This window comes from Lathyrus oleraceus, chromosome 5 (assembly GCF_024323335.1).
Source record: "Lathyrus oleraceus cultivar Zhongwan6 chromosome 5, CAAS_Psat_ZW6_1.0, whole genome shotgun sequence".
Classification (NCBI taxonomy): Eukaryota; Viridiplantae; Streptophyta; class Magnoliopsida; order Fabales; family Fabaceae; genus Lathyrus; species Lathyrus oleraceus.
This window is the reverse complement of record NC_066583.1, coordinates 308,062,530-308,090,112: the sequence shown is the minus strand read 5'-3', so window position 1 is coordinate 308,090,112 and position 27,583 is coordinate 308,062,530. Positions and strand designations below refer to the sequence as shown.

General features: G+C 40.3%; 1 protein-coding gene across 2 annotated transcripts; it reads right to left on the bottom strand.

Annotated features, from left to right (window-relative positions):
* Positions 1-234: 234 nt before the first annotated feature.
* Positions 235-27,286, bottom strand: LOC127084199 (glucose-6-phosphate/phosphate translocator 1, chloroplastic). Of its 2 annotated transcripts, XM_051024604.1 has the most exons (12): positions 27,111-27,286; positions 26,056-26,196; positions 25,747-25,967; positions 25,523-25,632; positions 25,379-25,441; positions 24,468-24,555; positions 23,954-24,049; positions 23,744-23,856; positions 23,194-23,280; positions 22,944-23,087; positions 5,526-7,025; positions 235-479 (listed from the first exon to the last, which is right to left on the bottom strand). In XM_051024604.1, exons 5-11 carry the CDS (start codon positions 25,382-25,384, stop codon positions 7,008-7,010), a joined length of 552 nt encoding a protein of 183 aa, XP_050880561.1. In that variant the 5' UTR covers positions 25,385-25,441; positions 25,523-25,632; positions 25,747-25,967; positions 26,056-26,196; positions 27,111-27,286; the 3' UTR covers positions 235-479; positions 5,526-7,007. The 2 variants fall into 2 exon arrangements, with proteins under 2 accessions (XP_050880561.1, XP_050880560.1); XM_051024603.1 differs by lacking the exons at positions 235-479; positions 5,526-7,025 and adding an exon at positions 9,406-9,533.
* Positions 27,287-27,583: the final 297 nt, after the last annotated feature.

Genomic DNA, 27,583 nt, shown 5'->3' with positions numbered 1-27,583 from the left:
CTCTCAAATCTTGCACCTTTAGTTGGAGAGCCTTGCAATTATCTGTAGTATGGTCAGATGCGTTGGAGTGAAAAGCACATCTGGCGTTGACATCATAACCTATAGGCAAATTATTGGGATCGATTGGTGGTGTAACACCCTTCTAAAATACCCCAAAAATTTAATTAAAAATAACAACATATATCAATCAGAGTAAATATGCAATTAAGGGTGTCACACAAATACTTCACACCATTCACCATGATAACTGTCATGCTCTTTAATTAATTCAAAACATAAAGCATTTGCACAATTCGCAGCGGATAAAGTCTAACAACAATGCTACACATGTAACACATTACATGTAAACTTGTTCAACCATCATCAAATGAAAAACAAGTAAAACATCCCGTCCCGATGTTACATCTACCAGAGCATGACCCACTAAGGAACTACACTAGACTCCAAGGACTAGCTTCTACTCAATCACTGCTCGTTACCTGAAACATAGTTGTAAGGGTGAGTTCCTCAATCGATATAATAAGCATTATAAAATATCATGTAATGCTAAGTAATTCAACACATTCATTACCCTAATCAGATCACACAATCAGTAACGGCAATATCAATTCCAAAATCATACTCAACACAATCGCCAAAACAACACGTATAATATTGGAATACATCCATTCATATTATACGCCATACATACATACACTATGCAATGAGACTCCATGCATGCGGTACCGACTATTTGTGAACATATAGTTCAACCTCACCGATCAAATCCAGATACGGCTACCAAGCTCACTAGTCCCACTCATTTGAGACCTAGTGACTCACTCACTAATTCCTCACCATGGGAATTAGCTACCACCCCAAGGGCTATGATATGCACGCTAATCACCTAGCATGCAAACATCAACAACAATCCACAATAATTCACTCACTAATTCCTCACCATGGGAATTAGCTACCACCATAAAGGCCATAATATGCACGCTAACTCACCTAGCATACAACATTAACAACAATCCACAATGGACATATGCTCACACTCTAAGCCATAAAACAGTCCATCCCACATAATACATACATTCACAGCATTATGCATACAATCATACATCATCAACATATTATCACAAAATCATATCATGTCATGCCAATTAATAATCACAGTATTAGCACACTCTACTAATACCTACACTGCTCAAAACAACAGGAAATGATCCCTACTATATCACACATCAGCTAGATTACATTACGCAGCTGAACAACCAAAAACTGCACAACAACAGCTCAGAAAAATCACAATTCTGCCCATACGCGTACTGCCTAGTCCCATACGCGTATGGCCCATTTTTCAGCCAATCCCATACGCGTATTGTCTACCTCATACGCGTATGCTACGCGTATCACTTCCCCATACGCGTACCAACAGAGACCAAACCACGTTCAAAACATCATCTTCCTCCTCCATACGCGTATTGCCTAGTGCCATACGCGTACCAGACCATCTCATACGCGTATTGCCTAGTGCCATACGCGTATGACCAGAAACCAGATTTCCAGATCTGCTATGGTTTTCTCTGCTACGAGATCTCTCCAATTCCACCTTCCATAGTCCAATTTTACACAGTATTCGTCCATATCATCTAGCACGAATCATACCCTATTCGATTTCACAGATTCTAACATTATTACATCTAATTCCTATGAATTCCCTTCAATTATAATCCAAATTTCGTTCATCCAATATTTCACAATTTCAGCATACATCATTCTAATCAGAGTCAAATCAATGGTTTATCACTATCCATTACATGTTAACCCATAATACCCATTAAACGACGATAAACCCCCCTTACCTGAGTTAATCCGGCGAATCTTTTAGCTTCGAGCTCTTCCTCTCTTCAACCCTTGTTCTCTGGCTCTTTGCCCTTTTCCCTTTTCCACTTTTGAGTTGTTTTTTCTGTTTTCACGTGAAAACCTCTTTTTACCAAATGGGACCTTTTCTAATTCCAACTTTTATTCCACTAATAATAATAATATTAATAATCCCAATAATATTCCAATAATAATCCAATTATTTAATTAAATTAATAAATATACTATTAACTTAATTTAAATAATTATCTTATTTTTTATCGGGGTGTTACAACTCTCCCCCACTAAAAGAGTTTTCGTCCTCGAAAACATACCTCAAGCAAATAACTCCGGATAAGACTCCTTCATCTGACTCTCAAGTTCCCAAGTCACATTGCCACCTGCTGGTCCTCCCCAAGCTACCTTTACCAAAGCAATCTCTTTACCCCGCAACTGCTTCAACTCTCGATCCTCGATCCTCATAGGTGATGTTTCAACAGTCAGGTTATCTCTCACCTGTACATCATCTACTTGGACCACATGCGACGGATCAGGAATGTACCTCCTCAACTGAGACACATGAAAAACTTCATGCAAATTCGCAAGTGACGGTGGTAAAGCGATACGATAGGCTACCTCCCCTATCCTCTCCAAAATCTGATAAGGACCAATAAATTGAGGTGTCAACTTCTTCGACTTCAAAGCTCGACCAACCCCAGTTATCGGAGTAACACGAAGAAACACATGATCTCCCTCTTGAAATTCAAGTGACTTCCTCCTCTTGTCATGATAACTCTTCTGACGACTCTGAGCAATCCTCATCTTCTCCTGAATCATCTTAATCTTTTCCGTAGTTTGTTGAACAATCTCCGGTCCAACCACAGCACTCTCACCGGACTCATACCAACATAAAGGTGTCCGACATCTCCTACCATACAAAGCTTCAAACGGTGCCATACCAATGCTCGAATGAAAACTATTGTTGTAGGTAAACTCAATCAAAGGTAAATAACAATCCCAAGCACCTCCCTTTTCCAAAACACAAGCCCTCAAAAGATCCTCTAGTGACTGAATCGTCCTCTCAGTCTGACCATCAGTCTGCGGATGATATGCAGAACTCAATCTCAGCTTAGTTCCCAAAGCCCTCTGCAAACCTTCCCAGAACTTAGATGTAAATCTAGGATCTCTGTCCGAAATAATACTCGACGGAATACCATGCAAACTTACAATTTTCTCAATATACAACTCGGCCAATCTCTCTAACGCATAATCCATTCTGATCGGAATGAAATGAGCCGATTTTGTCAATCTGTCAACAATCACCCAAATAGCTTCAAAATTCTTAATTGTCCTCGGTAAACCAGAAACAAAATCCATACTGATACTATCCCACTTCCACTCTGGAATAGCCAACGGTTGCATTAGCCCAGACGGCTTCTGATGCTCAATCTTTGACTTCTGACAAGTTAAACAAGAATAAACAAAACTCGCAATTTCTTTTTTCATTCCCGGCCACCAAAATAACTTTTTTAAATCATGATACATCTTCGTAGCTCCAGGATGAATACTCAAGCCACTACGATGTCCTTCCTCAAGAATACTCTTCTTAAGTTCGGTAACATCCGGAATACACACCCGATTACCAAATCTCAAAACACCATTCTCATCAACTCTGAATTCACCACCTTGACCTTGATTCACTAGAGTCAACTTATCAACCAAAAGCACATCGGATTTCTGACCCTCTCTAATCTCATCCAGAATACCACTCGTTAACTTCAACATTCCCAATTTAACACTATTGTGAGTACTCTCACACACTAAACTCAAGTCTCTAAACTGCTCAATTAAATCCAATTCTTTAACCATTAACATAGACATATGCAATGATTTCCGACTCAATGCATCAGCCACTACGTTTGCTTTACCCGGATGGTAATTCAAACCAAAATCATAATCCTTCAGAAACTCTAACCATCTCCTCTGTCTCATATTCAGCTCTTTCTGATCGAACAAATACTTTAAACTTTTATGATCACTGAAAACCTCAAATCTTGACCCGTACAAGTAATGCCTCCATAACTTCAGAACAAATACCACAGCTGCCAACTCTAAATCGTGTGTCGGATAGTTCCTCTCATGAACCTTCAGTTGTCTCGAAGCATAAGCTACAACCTGCTTATTCTGCATCAAAGCACCACCTAAACCCAACAATGAAGCATCACAGTAAACCTCAAATGGTTCCGATGGACTTGGTAATATCAGAATAGGAGCAGTAGTTAACCTTCTTTTTAACTCTTGGAAACCTTCTTCACACTTTGAGTCCCAAACAAACGCTTGTCCCTTTCTAGTCAACATCGTCAACGGTAACGCCAACTTAGAAAATCCCTCAATGAACTTCCTATAATAACCTGCCAGTCCAAGAAAACTCCTTATCTCAGAAACTGACTTCGGAGCTTCCCACTTAGATACCGCTTCTATCTTAGAAGGATCAACAGCAACACCACCTCTTGAAATCACATGACCAAGAAAACTAACCTCTTCTAACCAAAATTCACACTTGGATAGTTTAGCAAATAACTTCTTTTCTCGCAGAACTCCTAACACCACTCTCAAATGTTCAGCATGCTCTTCTTCAGATTTCGAATATACCAAAATATCGTCAATAAACACCACAACAAACTTGTCTAGGTACGGATGGAAAATCCTATTCATATACTCCATAAATACCCCAGGCGCATTAGTCACACCAAAAGGCATTACAGAATACTCATAATGTCCATACCTTGTTCTGAAAGCAGTCTTCTGAATATCCTCCGTTTTCACACGTATCTGATGATACCCCGATCTCAAATCTATTTTGCTGAATACACTCGCACCAACCAACTGATCCATCAAATCATCAATCCTCGGCAAAGGATACCGATTCTTGATCGTCACTTTATTCAGTTGCCTATAGTCCACACACAACCTCATAGTACCTTCTTTCTTCTTAACCAATAACACCGGTGCACCCCATGGTGACACACTCGGACGAATAAATTTCTTATCCAACAGATCTTCCAACTGACTCTTCAATTCAGTTAACTCAACAGCAGACATACGGTACGGAGCCATCGATATCGGCCTAGTACCAGGTACCAAATCAATCGAGAACTCAACTTCACGCTCTGGTGGTAATTCATTCACTTCTTCAGGAAACACATCAGGAAAATCACACACCACGGCTAGATCGCAAATCACCAGTTTATCCTTAGCCTCCAAAGTAGCTAACAGCATAAACAACTCTGCCCCATCTGCTACTGCCTCATTCACCTGTCTTGCTGATAGAAACAAACTCTTTCCTTCCTCACTCTCAGGAAAGATCACAGTTTTATCAAAACAGTTGATATAAACTCGGTTAAACACCAACCAGTTCATACCCAAGATAACATCAATCTGCACTAGTGGAAGACACACTAGGTCCATTCCAAAGTCTCTACCAAAAATACTCAAAGGACAATTTAAACAAACTGAAGTAGTAATCACTGAACCCTTCGCAGGAGTATCAATCACCATACTTCCATGCATCTCAGATATCTCTAACTTAAGTTTCGCAGCACAATCCAAGGATATAAAGGAATGAGTCGCACCTGTGTCAATAATAGCTACAAGAGGAAAGCCATTAATATAACACGTACCTCGGATCAAACGATCATCTGCAGAAGTCTCAGAACCCGATAGAGCAAAGACCTTGCCTCCCGACTGGTTCTCTTTCTTCGGCTTAGGACACTGTGGACTGATATGACCCACCTCTCCACAGTTGAAACAAGTCACAGTCTTCAACCGGCACTCTGCAGCCAAATGACCACCTTTGCCACACTTGAAACACTTCTTCTCAGTACTGGTACACTCATGGATACGATGTCCAGCCTGACCACATCTGAAGCACTTAGCAGGGGCACTGGAGTCTCCCCCACTAGGCCTCTTCATCCCACTCTGTCTCTGGAAACCTTTGCCAGCTGCATACGGTTTCCCACGATCATTCTGATTCTTGCCTTTCCTATCAACCCTCTGCTGATAGCTCTCTGCTCTAGCCTTGGTATCCTGTTCAAAAATCCTGCAACAGTCCACCAGGTCAAAAAACACTCTAATCCGTTGATACCCAATAGCCTGCTTGATCTCTGGACGCAACCCGTTCTCAAACTTCACACATTTTGAAAATTCCCCAGTAGCCTCATCATAGGGAGTGTAATACTTCGACAGCTCTGTGAACTTAGCAGCATACTCAGTAACAGACCGGTTGCCCTGCTTCAATTCTAAGAACTCAATCTCTTTCTTTCCTCTGACATCCTCTGGAAAGTACTTCCTCAGAAATCTCTCTCTGAACACCGCCCAAGTGATCTCAGCACTTCCAGCAGCTTCCAACTCAGAGCGGGTAGCAACCCACCAATCATCTGCTTCCTCTGACAGCATATGCGTACCGAACCTGACCTTCTGGTTATCGGCACACTCAGTCACTCGGAAGATCCTCTTGATCTCCTTCAACCGCTTCTGAGCGCCATCTGGATCGTATGCTCCCTTGAACATTGGAGGATTGTTCTTCTGGAACTCACTCAGTTGACGAGCAGCTCCCATTCCCACAACATTTGGATTCCCTCCAAGTACTCCAGCTAGCATACCCAGAGCCTCAGCAATCGCAGCATCGTCTCTTCCTCTTCCAGCCATCTCTATTCTGAAAACCCAACAAGCTAAAACAATAAGTACTGATAGGGTTACACAACACCTATCACGTACAGGGAAACAGAATAATTACGACTCGACTCGGCCGACTATGCTCTGATACCACTAATGTAACACCCTTCTAAAATACCCAAAAAATTTAATTAAAAATAACAACATATATCAATCAGAGTAAATATGCAATTAAGGGTGTCACACAAATACTTCACACCATTCACCATGATAACTGTCATGCTCTTTAATTAATTCAAAACATAAAGCATTTGCACAATTCGCAGCGGATAAAGTCTAACAACAATGCTACACATGTAACACATTACATGTAAACTTGTTCAACCATCATCAAATGAAAAACAAGTAAAACATCCCGTCCCGATGTTACATCTACCAGAGCATGACCCACTAAGGAACTACACTAGACTCCAAGGACTAGCTTCTACTCAATCACTGCTCGTTACCTGAAACATAGTTGTAAGGGTGAGTTCCTCAATCGATATAATAAGCATTATAAAATATCATGTAATGCTAAGTAATTCAACACATTCATTACCCTAATCAGATCACACAATCAGTAACGGCAATATCAATTCCAAAATCATACTCAACACAATCGCCAAAACAACACGTATAATATTGGAATACATCCATTCATATTATACGCCATACATACATACACTATGCAATGAGACTCCATGCATGCGGTACCGACTATTTGTGAACATATAGTTCAACCTCACCGATCAAATCCAGATACGGCTACCAAGCTCACTAGTCCCACTCATTTGAGACCTAGTGACTCACTCACTAATTCCTCACCATGGGAATTAGCTACCACCCCAAGGGCTATGATATGCACGCTAATCACCTAGCATGCAAACATCAACAACAATCCACAATAATTCACTCACTAATTCCTCACAATGGGAATTAGCTACCACCATAAAGGCCATAATATGCACGCTAACTCACCTAGCATACAACATTAACAACAATCCACAATGGACATATGCTCACACTCTAAGCCATAAAACAGTCCATCCCACATAATACATACATTCACAGCATTATGCATACAATCATACATCATCAGCATATTATCACAAAATCATATCATGTCATGCCAATTAATAATCACAGTATTAACACACTCTACTAATACCTACACTGCTCAAAACAACGGGAAATGATCCCTACTATATCACACATCAGCTAGATTACATTACGCAGCTGAACAACCAAAAACTGCACAACAACAGCTCAGAAAAATCACAATTCTGCCCATACGCGTACTGCCTAGTCCCATACGCGTATGGCCCATTTTTCAGCCAATCCCATACGCGTATTGTCTACCTCATACGCGTATGCTACGCGTATCACTTCCCCATACGCGTACCAACAGAGACCAAACCACGTTCAAAACATCATCTTCCTCCTCCATACGCGTATTGCCTAGTGCCATACGCGTATCAGACCATCTCATACGCGTATTGCCTAGTGCCATACGCGTATGACCAGAAACCAGATTTCCAGATCTGCTATGGTTTTCTCTGCTACGAGATCTCTCCAATTCCACCTTCCATAGTCCAATTTTACACAGTATTCGTCCATATCATCTAGCACGAATCATACCCTATTCGATTTCACAGATTCTAACATTATTACATCTAATTCCTACGAATTCCCTTCAATTATAATCCAAATTTCGTTCATCCAATATTTCACAATTTCAGCATACATCATTCTAATCAGAGTCAAATCAATGGTTTATCACTACCCATTACATGTTAACCCATAATACCCATTAAACGACGATAAACCCCCCTTACCTGAGTTAATCCGGCATACACAGCGCTTGTCTCGCCTTCTCTTCTTCGTTGACCCGTTACCAGCAAACGGTTTCTTGGAAGCACTATTATCTTGAATTCGGCCCATCTTCAACAGACTCTCGATTCTTTCTCCAGCAATTACTATCTCTGCAAAGCTGATTGACGGGCAAGCAGCCAATCTCTCAATATAATTGCCTTGAAGAGTGTTCATGAACATGTCCGCCATCTCCCTTTCAGACATAGGGGGTTGGACGAACGCAACAATTTGTCTCCAACGCTGAGCATATTCTCTAAAGGTCTCCTTGGCATTCTAAGACATTCCTTGCAACAAGGTCCGATTTGGAGCCATGTCCAAGTTGTATTGATATTGCTTGACAAAAGCCTCTGCCAAGTCTTTCCAACTCTTGATGGTAGTACGAGACAAATGAGAATACCATTCACGAGAAGCTCCAGTTAGACTGTCTTCAAAATAGTACATCCACGGCTTTTCATCTTCAGTGTGAGCTCCCAACCTTCCCAAATAAGATTGGAGATGAGTGTGTGGGCAAGAAGCCCCGTTATATTTCTCAAAAGTAGGGGGTTTGAACTTGTGAGGGATCCTTACTCCCTGAACCAGACCAAGATTTGTGACATCAAAACCTAAGGAATTTTGAGACTCCAAAGATTTGAGCTTCTCAGCAAGCTCATCCATATGGCGAGTGGTCTCGTGAGCTTCGTCGTGCACAGAGAATTGATCATACTGATAATCTTCAGTAACGGGGCGCCCGTTAATCCGAATTCCCTGATTCACATTGTACCTTCCGCCAATACCAATTCCAATATTCCCCGTGTTGCCAACATTACCCGGGTTTCCATCAGCATTCACGTTACCCGCATTTCCAGTGTTCATAGGGTTATCAGTGTTCCCAGGGTTACCAGGGTTTCCCTCAGCATTTGGTATCTCTACCTCTGGATTGGGCCTCGGTTGCTCAACCAATTCCCTCAGCTTTTCCTGGCCTTCTGCCATACCAGTCATCAATGTCATGAACCGATCCATCCTTTCACGCATATCATTCAACTCTTTCTGTACCTGGTCCATCGCTAGTTGCGGACGATTTTCCTTTGTTGGGTACCTGTGGACTCGCTTGGGACTAATAATGCCTGAAACAAGGAACAAACTTTAGACACTACGGTGACACCTGCAAAACAAACAAGGGTTAGTATGCATGGTATGCGATGCACTACTTATTCAATTTTAAGGCAACCCCTCCCCCTTTTGAAAGGGAATACCCTGCAAATGAATAGGCATGAGATGTTGGATGAAAATATGCAGATGATGTTATGCAATGCAAATACATGTCAATCAGGATTGCTGGATCCGCTTGAACGTCTGTCAGGTTGCACTGCCTGGAGAGAAACTCATTGAGGAATATAATACAGGATTAGCGTTTCGGCATGAATTCGGAACCGGGAACCAGAGAACACAGTCATCAACTCAGAACCCATACTTCAGAACCAACGGTCACCAACAAGAACCGAACAATAGTCACCGACAGAACAAGTCACCATTAGTACCTATAAATGATTCATTCCCGCCCCACTCACGGGTGTAGTCTAGGTCAGGGTAAGGTCAAGAGAAACGCAGGATAAACAATCCTTTCAAGAATACCATCATATGCACACCAGGTGTATGCAACGATAATACCCCATCAGAATCTGAACTGCTCGTGATACCATGTTCCGCTAAGTGGCGCCATACCACTCGCTTCCCATGAATCACTTTATTCCTAGGTGTCCTAAAGTTTGCTCATAGCCTGTGTATTGGGCCTTTTACCTCTCATAGAACATCCCACCCCAACAAACAAACCAACAGATACGACAATCATATGTACACAATGTAATAAGATAAAGTAGGTAAATAAATAACTGTACAAAAGCATGAACATCCAATAAACAAACAACCTACAAAAGCTAGGAGGGACTCGCTTAGGGAAACTGGGTCCCCAGCAGAGTCTCCAGCTGTCGCAACATGAAAAAAGGAAATGCGAAAAAACAACCGGCGAAGAAGGAAATGACAGAAGAGTCGCCACCGTGCGTTATTTATCCCAAAGGAGGGAAAGGAAACGCTTGAAGTAAACCTGGAAAAAGGAAAGGAAAAGACAAGGTCTCGCAACCAAATCTTGGGTTCGGGAGTCGATTATGCGAAGGGAAGGTATTAGCACCCCTACGCATCCGTAGTACTCTACGGGATCCACTTTTGTTGTTCTTGTCTAAAGGGTGTGGGTTTATCTAATGTACTATTTACTAAAAAAAGGGTCAAAAGAAAATGACTCGCACGGATGTCGCATCCACTACATACGTATCTCATTTGAATATGAGAATCAGAGTCTTCGTAGCTCGGCTACCTATGGGTTAGGGGGAGTGTGTGCTCGCTAAAACGTCGCGTCTTATGCCTACGTATCTCATCTGGAATGAGAATCAGAGCAAGCCGTAGTTCGGCTAAATACGGGTTAAGTTTTGGGATGAACGACGTTACTACGCAATCTACCGGATGCTTGACCTTTGGAGACTTAGTCGCCTGTAGTAGAAGGAGATAACGTGTTCTTAGGAGAAGAAAAATCAATGAGTTGTTGGTGTAGGGACGCTCATGCAAAAAGGGTAATGAGGATAAGACATCATAGTTCTTAACCCTGGACAGGGTGAGCTCATGACAAAAAGTAGGGGTTCAGAAAGGTGGAACCCTCTCCACTGACTGACCGGACAAAAGATCTGGGGTTTTTGTTCTGAAGCCTCGACACATAATGTGATCTTAAAGAACGACGCACTGAATAACGGGGGATTGATTATTGATCCCTTTTATCCGTCAATTGCCTCTTCATGGAGGTCTTTAGGCAAAAAGTAGTAAAATGCGGGAAAGATAAAGGGGGTTAAGAGATCTACCACTCGGATAAAGATCTGAAGCAACAGCAAATAAAGAGATAAGAAACCCAGAGATCTCTCAAGCTAGCACCATCAAAGAAAGCGAGTCAGTACAGGTAATCGGGATAAACCTCCAGGTGGTATCCCACAAATAAAGTGGAACACCAGGCAAGCCATCTCTGCAAGAGTCATATGAGCCCTCACAAAACAAAACTCAATAAACAGGTTAGAGAAACAAGATAGGGTAATCAAGAGTTGCCCCCAAATCAAAATGTAACCACATGAATCATGCCATTAAAATTCACAAAAAGCTCACAAAAAGCAACCAAGGGTAGGAGGCCTAAACCTCTTGTCAAACACATGCATCAAAAGACTATCAAATTCACCCATAATACCTCATACATTCAGAGCATTCAAATTAAAAGCATAAAGTAAGGGGAATAAGACAAACCTAACTGGAGAGATCGAATGAAATTGAATTGCCCGGTTGGGTTTGCAAAGCAATCTGAGGGTTTATATGAGAGGGAATTGATTCTTTGCAGATGAGTTCCCTTCAGTCTCTGGAGGTTGCTCTAAACTCTGTTAGCTCTTCTCTCACTATCTTTTTCTCAGCCAGGGTAATAGGAACAGAATGACCGTTTGTTTCACTGAAACTCTGAATTTATAACCTGATTTTTGTGGACCTGTGGGCTCAAATGAGAGAGGCCCAAGACCAAAAATTTTCTATTATATTTTATTTATTTATTTATTTATTTATTTTTTATATTTTTTTTTTTTGTTTATCGTTATTTTCGTTTTTCGTTTTTTTTAAACATGTGGGCTTCGCCTAGCGAGCATGATAGTTCAAGAAATTCCTCTGAGCGTAGGTGATTCTGGTGGCTTTTCTTGGGACTCGCTAGGCGACCCATTCTGCTCGCCTAGCGAGCATGACAGCTCATGAACAAACTTTTGCTCCTTCAAGATTAACGTTTTGACTGACGAATAGACCCCATTTGAACCTGTTGGAAGTATCTCAAGCCATTCCCATGTGTTGACTGATCATCTAAATAGAACCCACAAAGTGTCCTGGATGATGTTCAAGCTTCTTGGAGCTAATCCCGATTGACATGATGAAATGCAATGTATCTAATTCTGATTGATAATGATGAAATGCAATGTGAAATGTTAAATGACCTAAAAATGAATGCATGAATGAGGAGGGCAAATTTTGGGGTGTTACACCGCCCAAGGCGTAATGACTCATTGTAGGGCTCATCTATGTGGATACCTGCATTTTTTATCATAAATAAAGGATGTCTTTTTGCATTCAAATATTTTGTTCACTGTCTTTCTATTTTTGCAGTTTTCAAAAATCAAAAAATATTTGGCAATGTTTTGTTTAGTTTTCACTTTTTTCACACTCATAAGCACATACCATCACTCATGCAGATGCACATCACCGGATCCTATTGATAACGGTTCTGCTATGGCTCACTTCGACTTTGAAAATCCAATCTTTCAAGCTGAAGAAGAGGGTGATGAAGACTGTGAACTCCCTTAAGAACTTACCAGGTTATTAAAATAGGAGGAAAGGGTCATTCAACCGCATCAAGAGTCTGTTGAAGTGATTAATCTCGGCACCGAGGACGCCAAGAGAGAAATCAAGATAGGGGTTGCTTTGGAAGGTAATGTGAAGAAAGGGCTGATTGAATTGCTGCAAGAATATGTTGACATCTTCGCTTGATCTTATCAAGACATGCCAGGGCTTGACACAGATATTGTGGTACACCGTTTGCCTCTCAAAGAAGGTTGTCCTCCGGTCAAGCAGAAGCTCAGAAGAACAAGACCAGAGATGGCTGTCAAGATAAAGGAAGAAGTGCAAAAACAGTTGGATGCAGGGTTTCTAGCGGTTACAAATTATCTACCATGGGTTGTAAATATCGTTCCAGTACCTAAGAAGGATGGAAAGGTACGGGTGTGTGTTGACTACCGGGATCTGAACAGAGCTAGTCTTAAAGATGATTTCCCATTACCTCACATTGACGTTTTGGTGGATAACACGGCTCAGTTCTCGGTATTCTCCTTCATGGATGGCTTTTCTGGCTATAATCAAATTAAGATGGCACCAGAAGACATGGAGAAGACAACATTCATAACCCCATGGGGCACCTTCTGCTACAAGGTGATGCCGTTTGGTCTGAAAAATGCCGGAGCAACATATCAACGAGCGATGGTGACTCTTTTCCATGATATGATTCATCATGAAATCGAGGTTTATGTTGATGATATGATTGCCAAATCTCAGACGGAAGAAGAACATTTGGTGAATTTGCAGAAATTGTTTGAGCGTTTGAGAAAATTCAAGTTGAGGCTTAATCCGAACAAGTGTACTTTTGGGGTGAGATCTGGAAAATTATTGGGTTTTATTGTTAGTGAAAAAGGGATTGAGGTGGATCCGGCCAAAGTGAAAGTGATACAGGAAATGCCTGAGCCAAGAACAGAGAAACAAGTTCGTGGTTTCTTAGGGAGGTTGAACTACATTGCAAGGTTCATCTCTCACCTAACAGCCACGTGCGAGACAATATTCAAATTGCTGAGAAAAGATCAGGCAATCAGGTGGAATGATGATTGCCAAAGGGCTTTCGAGAAGATAAAAAAGTATTTGTAGAATCCTCCTATCCTTATGCCTCTGGTCCCAGGGAGACCGCTGATTATGTATTTGACAGTACTAGACAATTCCATGGGTTGCGCTCTCGGTCAACACGACGAGACAGGTAGGAAAGAGCATGCCATCTACTACCTGAGTAAGAAATTCACAGATTGCGAGTCGAGATACTCGATGCTTGAAAAGACATGTTGTTCACTTGCATGGGCTGCTAAGCGTTTGAGATAATACATGATGTCTCACATAACTTTATTGATCTCCAAGATGGATCCAGTCAAGTACATATTTAAGAAGCCAGCTCTCACCGGAAGGGTTGCTCGTTGGCAAATGGTACTGACAGAGTACGATATCCAGTATACATCCCATAAAGCCATCAAAGGGAGTATTCTGTCAGACTATCTTGCTCAGCAGCCGATTGATGATTATGAGCCGATGAAGTTTAATTTTCCAGATGAAGACATCATGTTCCTCAAGATGAAAGACTGTGAAGAGCCAGTTGTCGAGGAGGGACCTGATCCAGACGAAAAGTGGACTTTATTGTTTGATGGGGCTGTCAATGCCAGAGGAAGTGGAATTGGCGCTGTCATTACTACTCTGAAAGGTGCCCACATGCCTTTCACCGCTCGTCTGACTTTTGAGTGCACAAATAATGAAGCTGAGTATGAAGCCTGTATCTTGGGTATTGAGCAAGCAATTGATTTGAGAATCAAGACTCTGGACATCTTCGGAGATTCAGCTCTAGTGGTCAATCAAGTGAATGGTGATTGGAACACCTTCCAGCCCAATCTGGTCCCTTACAGAGATTACACGAGAAGATTCTTGACTTTCTTCACAACAGTGAAGTTGTATCACATACCTCGTGATGAGAACCAGATGGCAGATGCTCTTGCCACTCTATCCTCCATGATCAACGTGATTCGGTGGAACCACGCTCCCAGGATCGATGTGATGCGCCTCGACAGGGCCGCGTATGTGTTCGCTGTTGAATTGGTAGTTGAAGACAAGCCCTGGTATCACGACATCAAGTGCTTTCTGAAGAATCAAGAGTACCCTGCAGGGGCATCCAACAATGACAAAAATACTTTGAGAAGATTTGCAGGCAGTTTCTTCTGGAACAAAGACGATGTGTTGTATAAGAGGAACTTCGACATGGTTTTGCTCAGATGCGTGGATAGACACGAAGTAGACATGTTAATGCAGGAAGTTCATGAAGGCTCCTTCGGTACTCATGACGGCGGACATGCAATGGCTAAGAAATTGTTGAGAGCGGGATATTACTGAATGACCATGGAATCTGATTGTTTCAAATATGCTCGGAAGTGTCATAAATGCCAGATTTATGCTGATAAGGTACATGTGCCGCCAAATCCTTTGAATGTGATGTCTTCGCCGTGGCCTTTTGCTATGTGGGGCATCAATATGATTGGAAAGATTGAGCCGACTGCCTCCAATGGGCATCGCTTCATCCTTGTTGCCATCGACTATTTCACCAAGTGGGTCGAAGCAGCGTCGTTTGCGAAGGTCACCAGACATGTGATTGCCCGTTTCATCAAGAAAGAAATCATTTGTCTCTATGGGATTCCCGAAAGAATCATTACTGATAATGGTTCTAATCTCAACAACAAATTGATGAAGGAGTTGTGCCAGAACTTCAACATTCAGCATCACAATTCTTCCCCTTACCGCCCTAAGTTGAACGGTGTTGTTGAGGCGGCAAATAAGAACATAAAGAAGATTGTGCAGAAGATGGTCGTTACGTACAGAGATTGGCATGAGATGCTACCCTTCGCCTTGCATGGGTACCGTACTTCAGTACGTACATCGACTGGGGCAACCCCTTACTCCCTTGTGTATGGTATGGAAGCAGTCCTACTTGTTGAAGTGGAGATTCCTTCTCTAAGAGTCCTGTTGGATGTCAAGTTAGACGAAGCTGAATGGATTCGGACAAGGTTCAATTAGTTGAGTCTTATCGAAGAGAAGCGAATGGCAGCCATTTGTCATGGGCAGTTGTATCAGAGTCGGATGAAGAGAGCCTTTGATCGGAGAGTGCGTCCTCGATGTTTCCAAGTTGGAGATTTAGTGTTGAAAATGATCCTTCCTCCTTAGACAGATCACAAAGGCAAGTGGACTCCTAACTATGATGGACCATACATTATCACCAAGATTTTCGATGGTGGGGCCTTAATGCTTGCAACTATGGATGGTGAAAATTTCACTTCCCCTGTGAACTCAGACGCAGTTAAAAAATATTTCGCATAAAATAGACCCGCTGGACAGTAAAAAGAATAGTCCGGGCAAAAATGGGCATCCCGACGAACCAAGAAAATGAAAAGGTTCGGGCAAAAATTAGGGATTAAAAATGAAAAGATCGTACACCCGGTATGTTGAAAACCTGAAAAGGCAACTTAGGCAAAAATGGGTATCCTGGTGGATTGAAAACCCAAAAAGGGCGATCCAGGCAAAAGTTAGGGATTAAACGAATGACTGCGTTCTGAGTAGTTCTGAATCTCATCTCGTGTCAATGACTGGAAACTTTTGAAGGATAGGAAACAGTCCAATCACTCTTTTCAGAAAGCTGATCATCTGGAGGATCTTGAAGACGAGCAAGTCATAGCAGAATTGGAACCCAATAGAAATCCATTTCACATTGCCATTAGATTAATTTCTATTTTTATCTTTTGTGCGATTACCTCTTTCCAGGGATTGCTTCTTGATGTAAATGCCTATTCAGATGCCATTCAATCAATAAATTCATGTTATTTAGTATATCTCTATTTTCATTTTCATTTTACGGTTTTGTTTGCAAAAATGACGTCCGAATTTTTGATAAACATTGCATCATGAAACATAAGAGCTTTACAGGTACATGCTTAATAAACATTTAAAATTACTGTAAATGTTAAGTGCTTTAGATCGTCTATTCAGAACAGGTACCCTCGGGGCATTTCCTTAAGGTTCCCAGTCGATGATCACGAATGTTTTCCCCCAACAGTCGAAGTTGGTATCTTATCCCTGCAGAGCTGATCAGAGCATTGGATTCTTCGATCCCCAGCAGGCTCTCAGTGATGTACCTCCCCCAAGCGGTTGTTTCAGAATATACACTCCCTAGTAGAGTTGATAGTGCCAGACTATATATCCCCAGCGGAGTTGACAGTGCCAGACTGTATCTTCCCAGTAGAAGCGGCTGCTCCTCAGGGTTCGATGCCAAATCGATGATCTCGACGCCAGATCCATGGTCTTTTTCCTTGAAGCAGAATCTCGGTACCGTATCGGTGTTTGCTTCCCCTGCTAAGTCGTCTCTCTCGCAGATTATGGTTGCCAGAACCACTATCGCTTTCCCCAACAGCAGGTTTTCAGTGCCGTTCTCTCCCCAGTCAGAGTCTCGGTATTTCGTCATTGCTAGAACACCGTGTGGCGGGTCATTTCCCCACAGAGTTCTTTGCGCTGTGCATCTCCAACAGCCTTGCCAGGGTCCAGAAGATGGTGATCATTTCCCCAGCAGGTTCCCTTGCCTCGGCTTGGCATTCTACCTAGCATTTCGCATCCCTTCATGTAGAATCATATTGCATTGCATCCTCCCAAATCGCGTAGCATTTCCATTTTCATGGAGCATTATGCCATTGAAAAATTCAAACATACGCATGTAAGTATAAAACATTCTCGGTATCCCAAGTGATAAGCCAGAAGTTGTTTCCAGTACTTAGACTGAAGATTGTTCATGACTTACCTTTATTATCCCTAGCAAGTGTCATTGGCCCATGCGCCGCCTCTATTATCTTTCCCTATTTCTGCCGATGCTGAGAGGCATGAAGTTTTTCCGGTATTCAGACTGAAGTGGCATTCAGGCCAATTTTCCGATGTTCAGATCGAAGAAGTTTCCGACATTCAGGTCGATGCAACTTGTGGCATTCAGGCCAGTTTCCGGTATTCAGACCGAAGTGGCATTTAGGCCAGTTTCTGGTATTCAGACCGAAGTGGCGTTCAGGCCAGTTTTCCGATGTTCAGATCGAAGAAGTTTCTGACGTTCAGGTCGATGCAACTTGTGGCATTCAGGCCAGTTTCCGGTATTCAGACCGAAGTGGCATTCAGGCCAGTTTCCGGTATTCAAATCAAAGTGGCGTTCAGGCCAGTTTTCCGATGTTCAGATCGAAGAAGTTTCCGACATTCAGGTCGACGCAACTTGTGGCATTCAGGCCAGCCTCTCGGTGTTCAGACCGATATTAATAATCTCATATCTTCCGATGTTCAGATCGAAGTCATTTCCAGTATTCAGACTGATGAGCGGCATTCAGGCCATGGTTATTTCTGTGTTACCATTTATTTTGGTATCCAGGTTAACATTCTTTTTCGGTATTCAGACTGACTCTCACCGTACCAGACGGATTCTTCTTTCAAGACCACCTCTTTGCCGATTCTGACAGGCATTGTTACTTCACTTCACTTTAGTGCAAATTTTCGGGCTTTTATTGTATTCAATCCCTTGATACCTCGAAAGTGCGAAAGCCGCTGCTATCTTCTTTTCGGGTCTCTAGTTGATTGAATAAGGGCAGCTGTAATACCCCAAAATTTGCCCCCCTCATTCATGCATTCATATTTAGGTCATTTAACATTTCATATTGCATTTCATCATGTCAATCGGAATTAGATCCAAGAAGCTTGAATATCATCCAAGACACTTTGTGGATCCTTTCTGGGTGATCAGTCAACACAAGGGAATGGCTTGAGATACTTCCAACATGTTCAAATGGGGTCTATTCATCAGTCAAAACGTTAATCTTGAAGGAGCAAAAGTTTGTTCATGAGTTGTCATGCTCGTTAGGCGAGCAGAATGGGTTGCCTAGCGAGTCCCAAGAAAAGCCACCAGAATCACCTACGCTCAGAGGAATTTCTTGAACTGTCATGCTCGCTAGGCGAAGCCCACGCGTTTTGAAAATAAAAAATAAAATTTTAAAAAAAAACGAAACGAAAAACGAAAAAAAAATAATAATAAAAAAACGAATAAATAAATAAATAAATAAATAAAATATAACAGAAAAATCTTGGACTTGGACCTCTCTCATTTTAGCCCACAAAGCCACGAAAGTCAAGTTCTAAATTCTAAAAAAAATTCAATGGGAAAAAAGAGAGAGAGAGAGAGAGAGAGAGAGAGAAGAGCTACAGAATTCAGAGCAGCCTCCGGACACTGAAGGGAACTCATCTGCAAAGAACCAATTCCCTCTCATATAAACCCTAAGATTGTTCAGCGAACCCAATGGTGCAATTCAATTTCATTCGATCTCTCCAGTCAGGTTTGCCTTATTCCCATTACTTTATGCTTTTAATTAGAATACTCTGAATGTATGAGGTATTATGGGTGAATTTGGAAGAGTGGGTATTGTTAGGTTTTGCATGTGGGCACATGTTTTAGTATGTATGTCATGCCTTGATGTGTGGATCCTTGCCCCTTGACTTTGAATTTTGATACCCTTTTGATGCATGTGTTTGACAAGAGGTTTAGGCCTCTTACACTTGGTTGCTTTTTGTGAGCTCTTTTTGTGAATTTTAATGGCATGATTCATGTGGTTACATTTTGATTTAGGGCAACTCTTGATTGCACCCCATCTTATCACTCTAACCTGTTTGTTGAGTTTTTTGTGAGGGATCACATGACTCCTGAAAGGATAGCTTGCTTGGCATTCCATTTTATTTGTGGGATACCATTTGGAGATTTATTCCGATTACCTGTATTGACTTGCTTTCTTTGATGGTGCCAGCTCGAGAGATCTCTGGGTTTCTTATTTCTTTAACTGTTATTACTTCGGATCTTTATCCGTGTGGTAGACCTCTTGATCCCTTTATCTTTCCCGCATTTTACCGCTTTCTTAGCTGGAAGACCTCGATAGGAGGCAATCTTTTCTTTTGTTTGTTTACTTCTATGCCCAAAGACCTCCAAAAGGAGGCACTAGTGCTAAAGACCTCCACGAAGAGGCAATTGACAGATAAAATGGATTAGTAATCAATCCCCCGTTATTCAGTGTGTCGTTCTTTATGCTCGCTCTACGTGCTGATGCTTCAGAACAAAAGCCCAAGATCTTTTGTCCGGTCAGTCAGTGGAGAGGGTTCCACCTTTCTGAATCCCCACTTTTTGTCATGAGCTCACCCTGTCCAGGGTTAAGAGCTATGAGGTCTTATCCTCATTACCCTTTTGATCTGCTCACCCTGACGTTCAATGTCAGTGGTTAAGAGCCCATTTGATTACCTATTCCATGGCTTGTTTGTCGAGGTTGATATGACCCATCTTGACTAAAGCCCTACCCATGTAGGTTTGAGCCCCTTGGTGGCATTTTACTTTATGCATGTTTGTTTTGTATGGTGTGATCGTCTCCCCATAGGATTTCTAGGCTTCGTATAGTCTCTCGTTTGCATGTCAACTAAGGTAGCACTGTTCCTTTGTCTAGGACTTCCTTTTTTGCATGAGCATTCCTAAAACACAAACAAACTCATTGATTTTTCTTCTCCTAAGAACACGTTAACTCCTTCTACTACAGGCGAGTAAGTCTCCAAAGGTCGAGCATCCGGTAGATTGCGTAGTAACGTCGTTCATCTAAAAAACACAACCCTTAACCCGCAGTTAGCCAAACTACGGTTTGCTCTGATTCTCATTCCAGATGAGATACATAGGCATAAGACGCGATATCTTAGCGAGCACACTCCTCTTTAACCCATAGGTAGCCGAGCTATGAAGACTCTGATTCTCATATTCATATGAGATACGTATGCAGTGGATGCGACATCCGTGCGAGTCATTTTCTTTTGACCCCTCTTTTAGTAAATAGTACATTAGATAAACCCACACCCTTTAGACAAGAACAACAAAAGTGGATCCCGTAGAGTCCTACGGATGCGTAGGGGTGCTAATACCTTTCCTTCGCATAATCGACTCCCGAACCCAAGATTTGGTTGCGAGACCTTGTCTTTTCCTTTCCTTTTTTTCCAGGTTTACTTCGAGCGTTTCCTTTCCCTCCTTTGGGATAAATAACGCACGGTGGCGACTCTTCTGTCATTTCTTTCTCGCCGATTGTTTTTTTGCATCTCCTTTTTTAGGCTGCGACATCCACATTTCGTGTGGATCCGGATTTTGTGGATTTCTTACTGTTGTCTGTGGCGAAGACGTTCTTGGGCGTTCCTTGTAGTCCCATGTGCAAAGCGTTTACCTGATTAATTTATTAATTATTTTTCAGCTTTTAAGTGCTTAAGGAGATAAGACTTTTGACTTAAGCTATTATTTTTCGCAGGTTACAATGGAAAGTCCAATTGGGAAGGATGGTCCGTTGTACCAGCTCCATGAAGGAGTTGGAATTAGGGCGCTTCAATCTAAAGGATGGTTTTGGCAATGGTTTCTTTGGAAGTTTTGTTTTCAACAACTGGATTTGCAGCAACCTTGATTATTCATACATTGGGATAGGATGTATTCTTGTACATTTTTTGATAGCATGTATTAACTTTTGGACTATCTTATAATGTATGTAAGGTCCTTAGCTTAGAACTTTACTTATGTAACAATTAAAATGCTCAAGTATTAGAGTAATATCTCATTTGAAAACTGTTTGGACCACCATAATTACAAGAATGAACGTTCAAATTGGTTTCCCTTAGTATACTTATTATTGGCTAAATAATCATATAACTAAAAGAACGAAATGAAACGCATATCATAAGCATTGAAAGCTCAACTTCAACCATGAAGCCAACAAAAGATCACGGCGTATAGGTCTGTAATATATGAGAGCCTTAAAACGTTGTCCATCACAATAGTCCCTTCCTATAATTAACCTTAGATTAAACCAATCATATATGTGTTTTAAAAATGTAACTTGAATTTAGACACTTATGAAGGATTAAGACTTGGCACAAATATTGGGGATGTAAAAATGGGCTTGTAAACTTGGGCTAATCAAGTGATCATTAAAAATAAAATGGCTTTTAATACTTGCTAATAAGAAAGTGGACCTGGATTAGTATGTGTAAAAAAAATATTTGAACCACACTTTGAAATTGCAATATTAATTGTGTACATGTTGATACACTACAACAAACAAGACCTTAGACAGCGCTTTTTTTAGCCTTAGACAGCGCTTTAAAGCGCTGTCTAAACCTCCGCTGCTAAAGGTTTAGACAGCGCTTTTTTAAATCTTAAAAGCGCTGTCTAAGCCCCCCCCCCCCCCCCCCCCCCCCCTCTTAGACAGCGCTTTGGCCAAAAGCGCTTTATAAGACCCTCTTATTTTAAATTTTTTAGGTATACCTTAGACAACGCTTTTCAAAAGCGCTGTCTAAGCCCCACCCCCTTAGACAGCGCTTTGGCCAAAAGCGCTTTCTAAGACCCTCCTATTTTAATTTTTTTAGGTATACCTTAGACAGCGCTTTTCAAAAAGCGTTGTCTAAGCCCCCCCCTTAGACAGCGCTTTTGCCTAAAGCGCTTTCTAATCCCCCCCTTAGACAGCGCTTTTTACAAAAGCGCTGTCTAAGGTATACGAGAATTTTTGAAGCTTTTGTTTTAAACCACATTTTTTCCAGGTTTATAAACCAGAATTTCTACCTGTTTTCAACCAGATTTTGACAGACAATTATCACATTTTATATATGCCATTTTGGCCTTTTTTCTACCAATTTTTGGCTAACAAATATATATATATACATTTCTCTAATATTTATAATGATCACAGGTTCCTTTTGGGGTCATTATACCAAACAGGAATAAGTGTCATCACATAGCACAAGAGATAAAAAGATCTAAACAAGAAAAATGAAGGCAGAATATAGAAAATTCAGAAACATTCACTTAACATCCAAACATAAAATCCAAACATCAAAAACAACATTTAAGCCCCTAATGCGAATGTTCAAATTCCAAAAGGAATATATAAAACAGATGATACATAACAATCACTATAATTACTTAGAAATTCAAATCAGTGTAGTATTTTGTGAACAATTGGAAAATGCATATACACCGGAGGGAGAGAACTAACCTGTTCGCAAACAAGCTTAGAATCACCTCGGACTTCAACATGATCATACCCTTTGTTACTAGCTTCTTTCAATCCCAAAAGTAAACCGTGATATTCGGCAGAGTTATTTGTTTGAGTCCCCAGTCCTTTACTGTAGCGATGGACCTTTAAAGAAACCCAAGAATTAGCTACATTTGATACATAGTACTATATAATAGTCTATAGTATATAGTTTATAATACAAATATGAATTGATACATAGAGTATACACCTCATTCCCAGAACGCAATACAGCTCCTGCACCAGACTTTCCAGGATTTCCACTGGATGCACCGTCAAACTCAAGGATACATGGTCGCTGCGAGATTGAATAGAGTTATGATACTAAACATTTACAATTACCCAGTCATTTGTGTGTGAGCGTGTTTGTGGAACAATGCCATTGTGTATATACAAATAAAATAGATATGAAAATTGACATTAAGTTAAAAACACAAATTTAAAATTCACCAGCGCAAATACAATGATCAAAACTAAGTACTAAAATGAAAAATAGAAATGATTATGACTATTGATTAATAGTGTAAATAATATTTACATATAGTAGTAGTTGTTAGTAATCAAAACAAATCATTAAATGAAAATAGAATAGAATAAATTAAAATATAAGAGACATAAATCAAATTCAATGATTTTATAAGATATTGGTACTATCCATATCAGTCTGCAGAAAGAGTTATTTAACAATAATAATATATAACATGAAGAAAAAAAACACTAGTAAGTAATGAAGTGATAGAATATATATATGTATAACTAACCATGGCTTTCTTTGAGTAGATACTCCTGTATGTAAAGGAAATGTTTGAAATCATAGCACTTATGAAGCCAAGCCAGTTGAATGAGAGTTCAGTCAATGATGCCATTGACACACCTGCATAGATTATTCACATATAAAATGACCACAAATTGCAAAGTCTAGTTAAAACCTTGTGAATAATGAAAGAGATCGATGAGAAGAAACAAGTTACCGATAACAACAGGAGCCAATGAGAGCCATAGAGTGATGGGAATTGATTGTCCAAGTATAAATTGTGAAGCAGCAGCATTAAAGAATGGCTCAAGAGCTGAAGAAAACACAAGTTTCATTCATTATCACATTCAGAAATGAAAGTAGATACAATACAACCTCATCCCACGGTCCAGCTCACCAAACAATACACCACTCCCACAGCTAAATGAATTACCGACACGAAGCTACAGAGTCAATCAAATTCAACAAAACTTAAGACGATTCCAATTTTTAAAGATTCACTCATTCACAAAATTCCAGTTTCACAGAAGAAATTCTTCATTCATTCATGAAGCAGAATTGTCATATATTCATCCATGAATTTTCCACAAGTCAGAAACGGCACAAATCAAAAGTTTTAGAACATACATAACAACGCCACAGTTAGCATTCCACGGGAAAATAAGTATACCCTTAATTAAATCCTAATAATTACACATAGACATCATTGAAACTCGCTAATAAAAAATTACCAAAAGTGCAAGAATTAACCGTGGCAGCCCACCCCAATTCGGTACAGATGCAAATTCTGAAATCAGTTCGAAACCAAGGTAGTACATCCTGCATAATTATCACAACAGAACGAATGTTGTAAGTTAACATTAACCAATATAACTGAATCTAACATAATCATGTAATACCGTCACTAACCCTACTTCAAGTTATTAACATGGTTTTCTAAACAACTCACAATTCAAACCATTCAAACAGCTTTTTAACAACATAGCAGTATGTTATAACCATCGTAAACGACATTTTAATCGAGTTTTACTAAGTATCGGTGGCAAAATTCTCAATTAACTTCAAATCCATTACAATTATTAAGTTGTTGGCAAGTGAGCAACTCAAAACACTAGCTAGTGCTGTTTAAAACGAGTCGTTAGCAGATTCCCAAAATTAGTCATAACAACTTAACTGATACAACTTGCTGCGGTAACAGCTCCCGGCGCTCATGCCCAATGACAAGTCATGCACCAAGACAATCATTAGCATAGCGGAAAGTTTCAGCAAGTAAGTTCTACATCAAATAATCAGGCAAGTGTTTGGTCATGGTCTTGGCCTTCACTAATAATGTTTCTGATACTAATAGGCCATGACAGATCTCACCATCAACTTGCTAACAGATTTACTAACATCAATCTAACCTTTTGTAGTAACATAATTTCAAAGCAATCGATTATAAATAAAACTAACAGAGTCAAAAAATGGGAAATAACTAACAACAGGACTTTGACTAACAGTTAAGTTTTTTTTTCTAATTTCATAATAACCATGACTAACTAGTTCTCTAACTTAACCTAACTAATTTTAAATTGATTTGACAGACTTGTAACTAACAAAACAAACTAACATTTTAACAGCAGAACTTCCAACCACAACAAACCTTCATAGAAGTAACGTGCAAATCCAGCTGAACTGCAAGCTAAGGTCCAATTTTGACTTATCCCTGCAAGCAATACAACTATTTTAACTGATGGAAATAATTAATAGAAAATCAATTCACATATAAAATTAACTTGCAACTAACAGAGTTTTGCTCAAAGATTAGAGCTCATTCTTCACAGTTCATCTCTGAGAAGCTCACTTCACTTCCCTCTCGCGTGACCACTTCGCCACGTAACCACCGCAGTGATGACTCTGCAATTCCATAACACAGTTCAGAAGAGTTGAAGAAGAAGAAGAATCGCAATCACAGTTGAGAAGAATAAGATACATAACGAGTGACACAACAAGAGGAAGAGAAGCTAATACCTGCGATTCTCTGAAAATCCACCGCACCGGAATTCTGAGCCGGATTGGAGTTGGATCCAAATTCGATCTTCCATTCGCAATTGGTGTTTAACATTAAAAGTAATCTTGGAATCCAAAGGGCTTCATCGGTTTTGGATTCGCGCGTTCGATGCAATAACATCCACAGTTCTTCTGTTCACATTCTTCAGCCAAGCAACGCTAGCTGAGGAACAAGCTTTGGCCTATAAAAAGAAAAACCAAAGAACCATAAGCATTCTACTATTTGTTAGATCGCATAGTTGAAAACATATAAGCAATACGGAAACTGACCTCATTGTATTTTTTCTGATCAATCAGAAAAAGTAGTACAAGCAAATAACAGTAAATTTCTAGCTCGGGCAACAAATGTTTAGTTGTAGGGGTTTGAATGGCAGACGTTGCAGCGTCCACTTCCATCTCATGATCATCCTCCTAAACAATCATTGAATTAATGAAAATACCATTGCCATTTCACCACAAAAAAAAAACATAGGAAGACAACAGCCTAATATTTTCCAAAAGACAGAGAGAAAGAGTAATTGATCAAACTCAGAAAGCATTCAAACATATATCTCACGAGATAACTTCTAGAAAATAAGTTTGTGACAACGACATTCAATAACAGAACTAAGTTAGAAAGTTGCAAGTAGTCAAAGGATACTTTTAAAATAAATAAATAAATATTCATCGCCTCCTAATTAGGTTGACAATTAGGGCCCTGTTTGGATATATAGTAAGCAAGGTTGTCAAGATCGAGATCTTACATAAGATCGAGAGAGAATAGCAAGATCGTAAAACATAAAATCATAGCTAAGATCGGAAGATCTTACCCAATTATTTTTGAAAGATCAAGAGGGGATAACAAGATCGTAAAACATAAGGTCGCAACAAAAATGAAAAAATAGTAGTATATATTTAGAGTATTTTTACATGATATATATTTGTAGTAGGCAAGTGTATTTGTGAGAAAATGACTCTTTCATATTGTTTAGACATGTATGATTGAGTTTTTATACTTTATTAATACCACATGGAACATTTGTTAGACATTAGACATTTCTGATCAATTGCTAGGATTATCATAAGTCGACCAGTTAAAACAAACCCTACAAGTGAGATGTTTATTCTCTAAACCCTAAATCTAAAACTTCATTTCAAAGGGCAAGCATCTGTCCCTGCCAAACCGTAATTATTGGGCCTTTGCATCTTGTCATCCTTCTCACGTTTTAATGGTGGTGGCCGTCCGGCCAATCATGGCCAAAACTGGCAAATATCTCATAAAATCAATGAATTTACGGGAAAAAAAATTCACAATTTGCCTACAACAAGGATTCTACTTAAGTTACCTTGGGAAGATAAGCAGACAATTTGGCATGAGATTCAGAACCAGGAGTAAGCACATGATCAAGAAAAGACGTGATAACAGAAGCTGTCAATTTCCGTCTCAATGCAATTGTAAGACGAACAGCACGAGCAATTCTACGAACTTCCTTAGAGTACGAACCGGTCTCGATGAGCACCTTCAAATCTACGAAACACAATTCACAAAATCCACAAATTTAAACAAGAAAATTGTTGAAATGATTTAACAGAGATTTGAAATCGGTACAGTGGTAGTTAGACGGAGATTCTTACGCTGCAAAGTAGATGGAATCGGTGGAGAAACGGAGTTGGAAGGAGTTGAACGATCTTTCATCTCAAGATCTTGAGTCATTTTGAACGAAATTGAGCGAAATTGGGAGAATCTGATAAAAAAACCCTAACAAGTGAAGAAATACCAAAGATGAAGCAACGTGGTCACAGACTCGCGGAGCTTTTT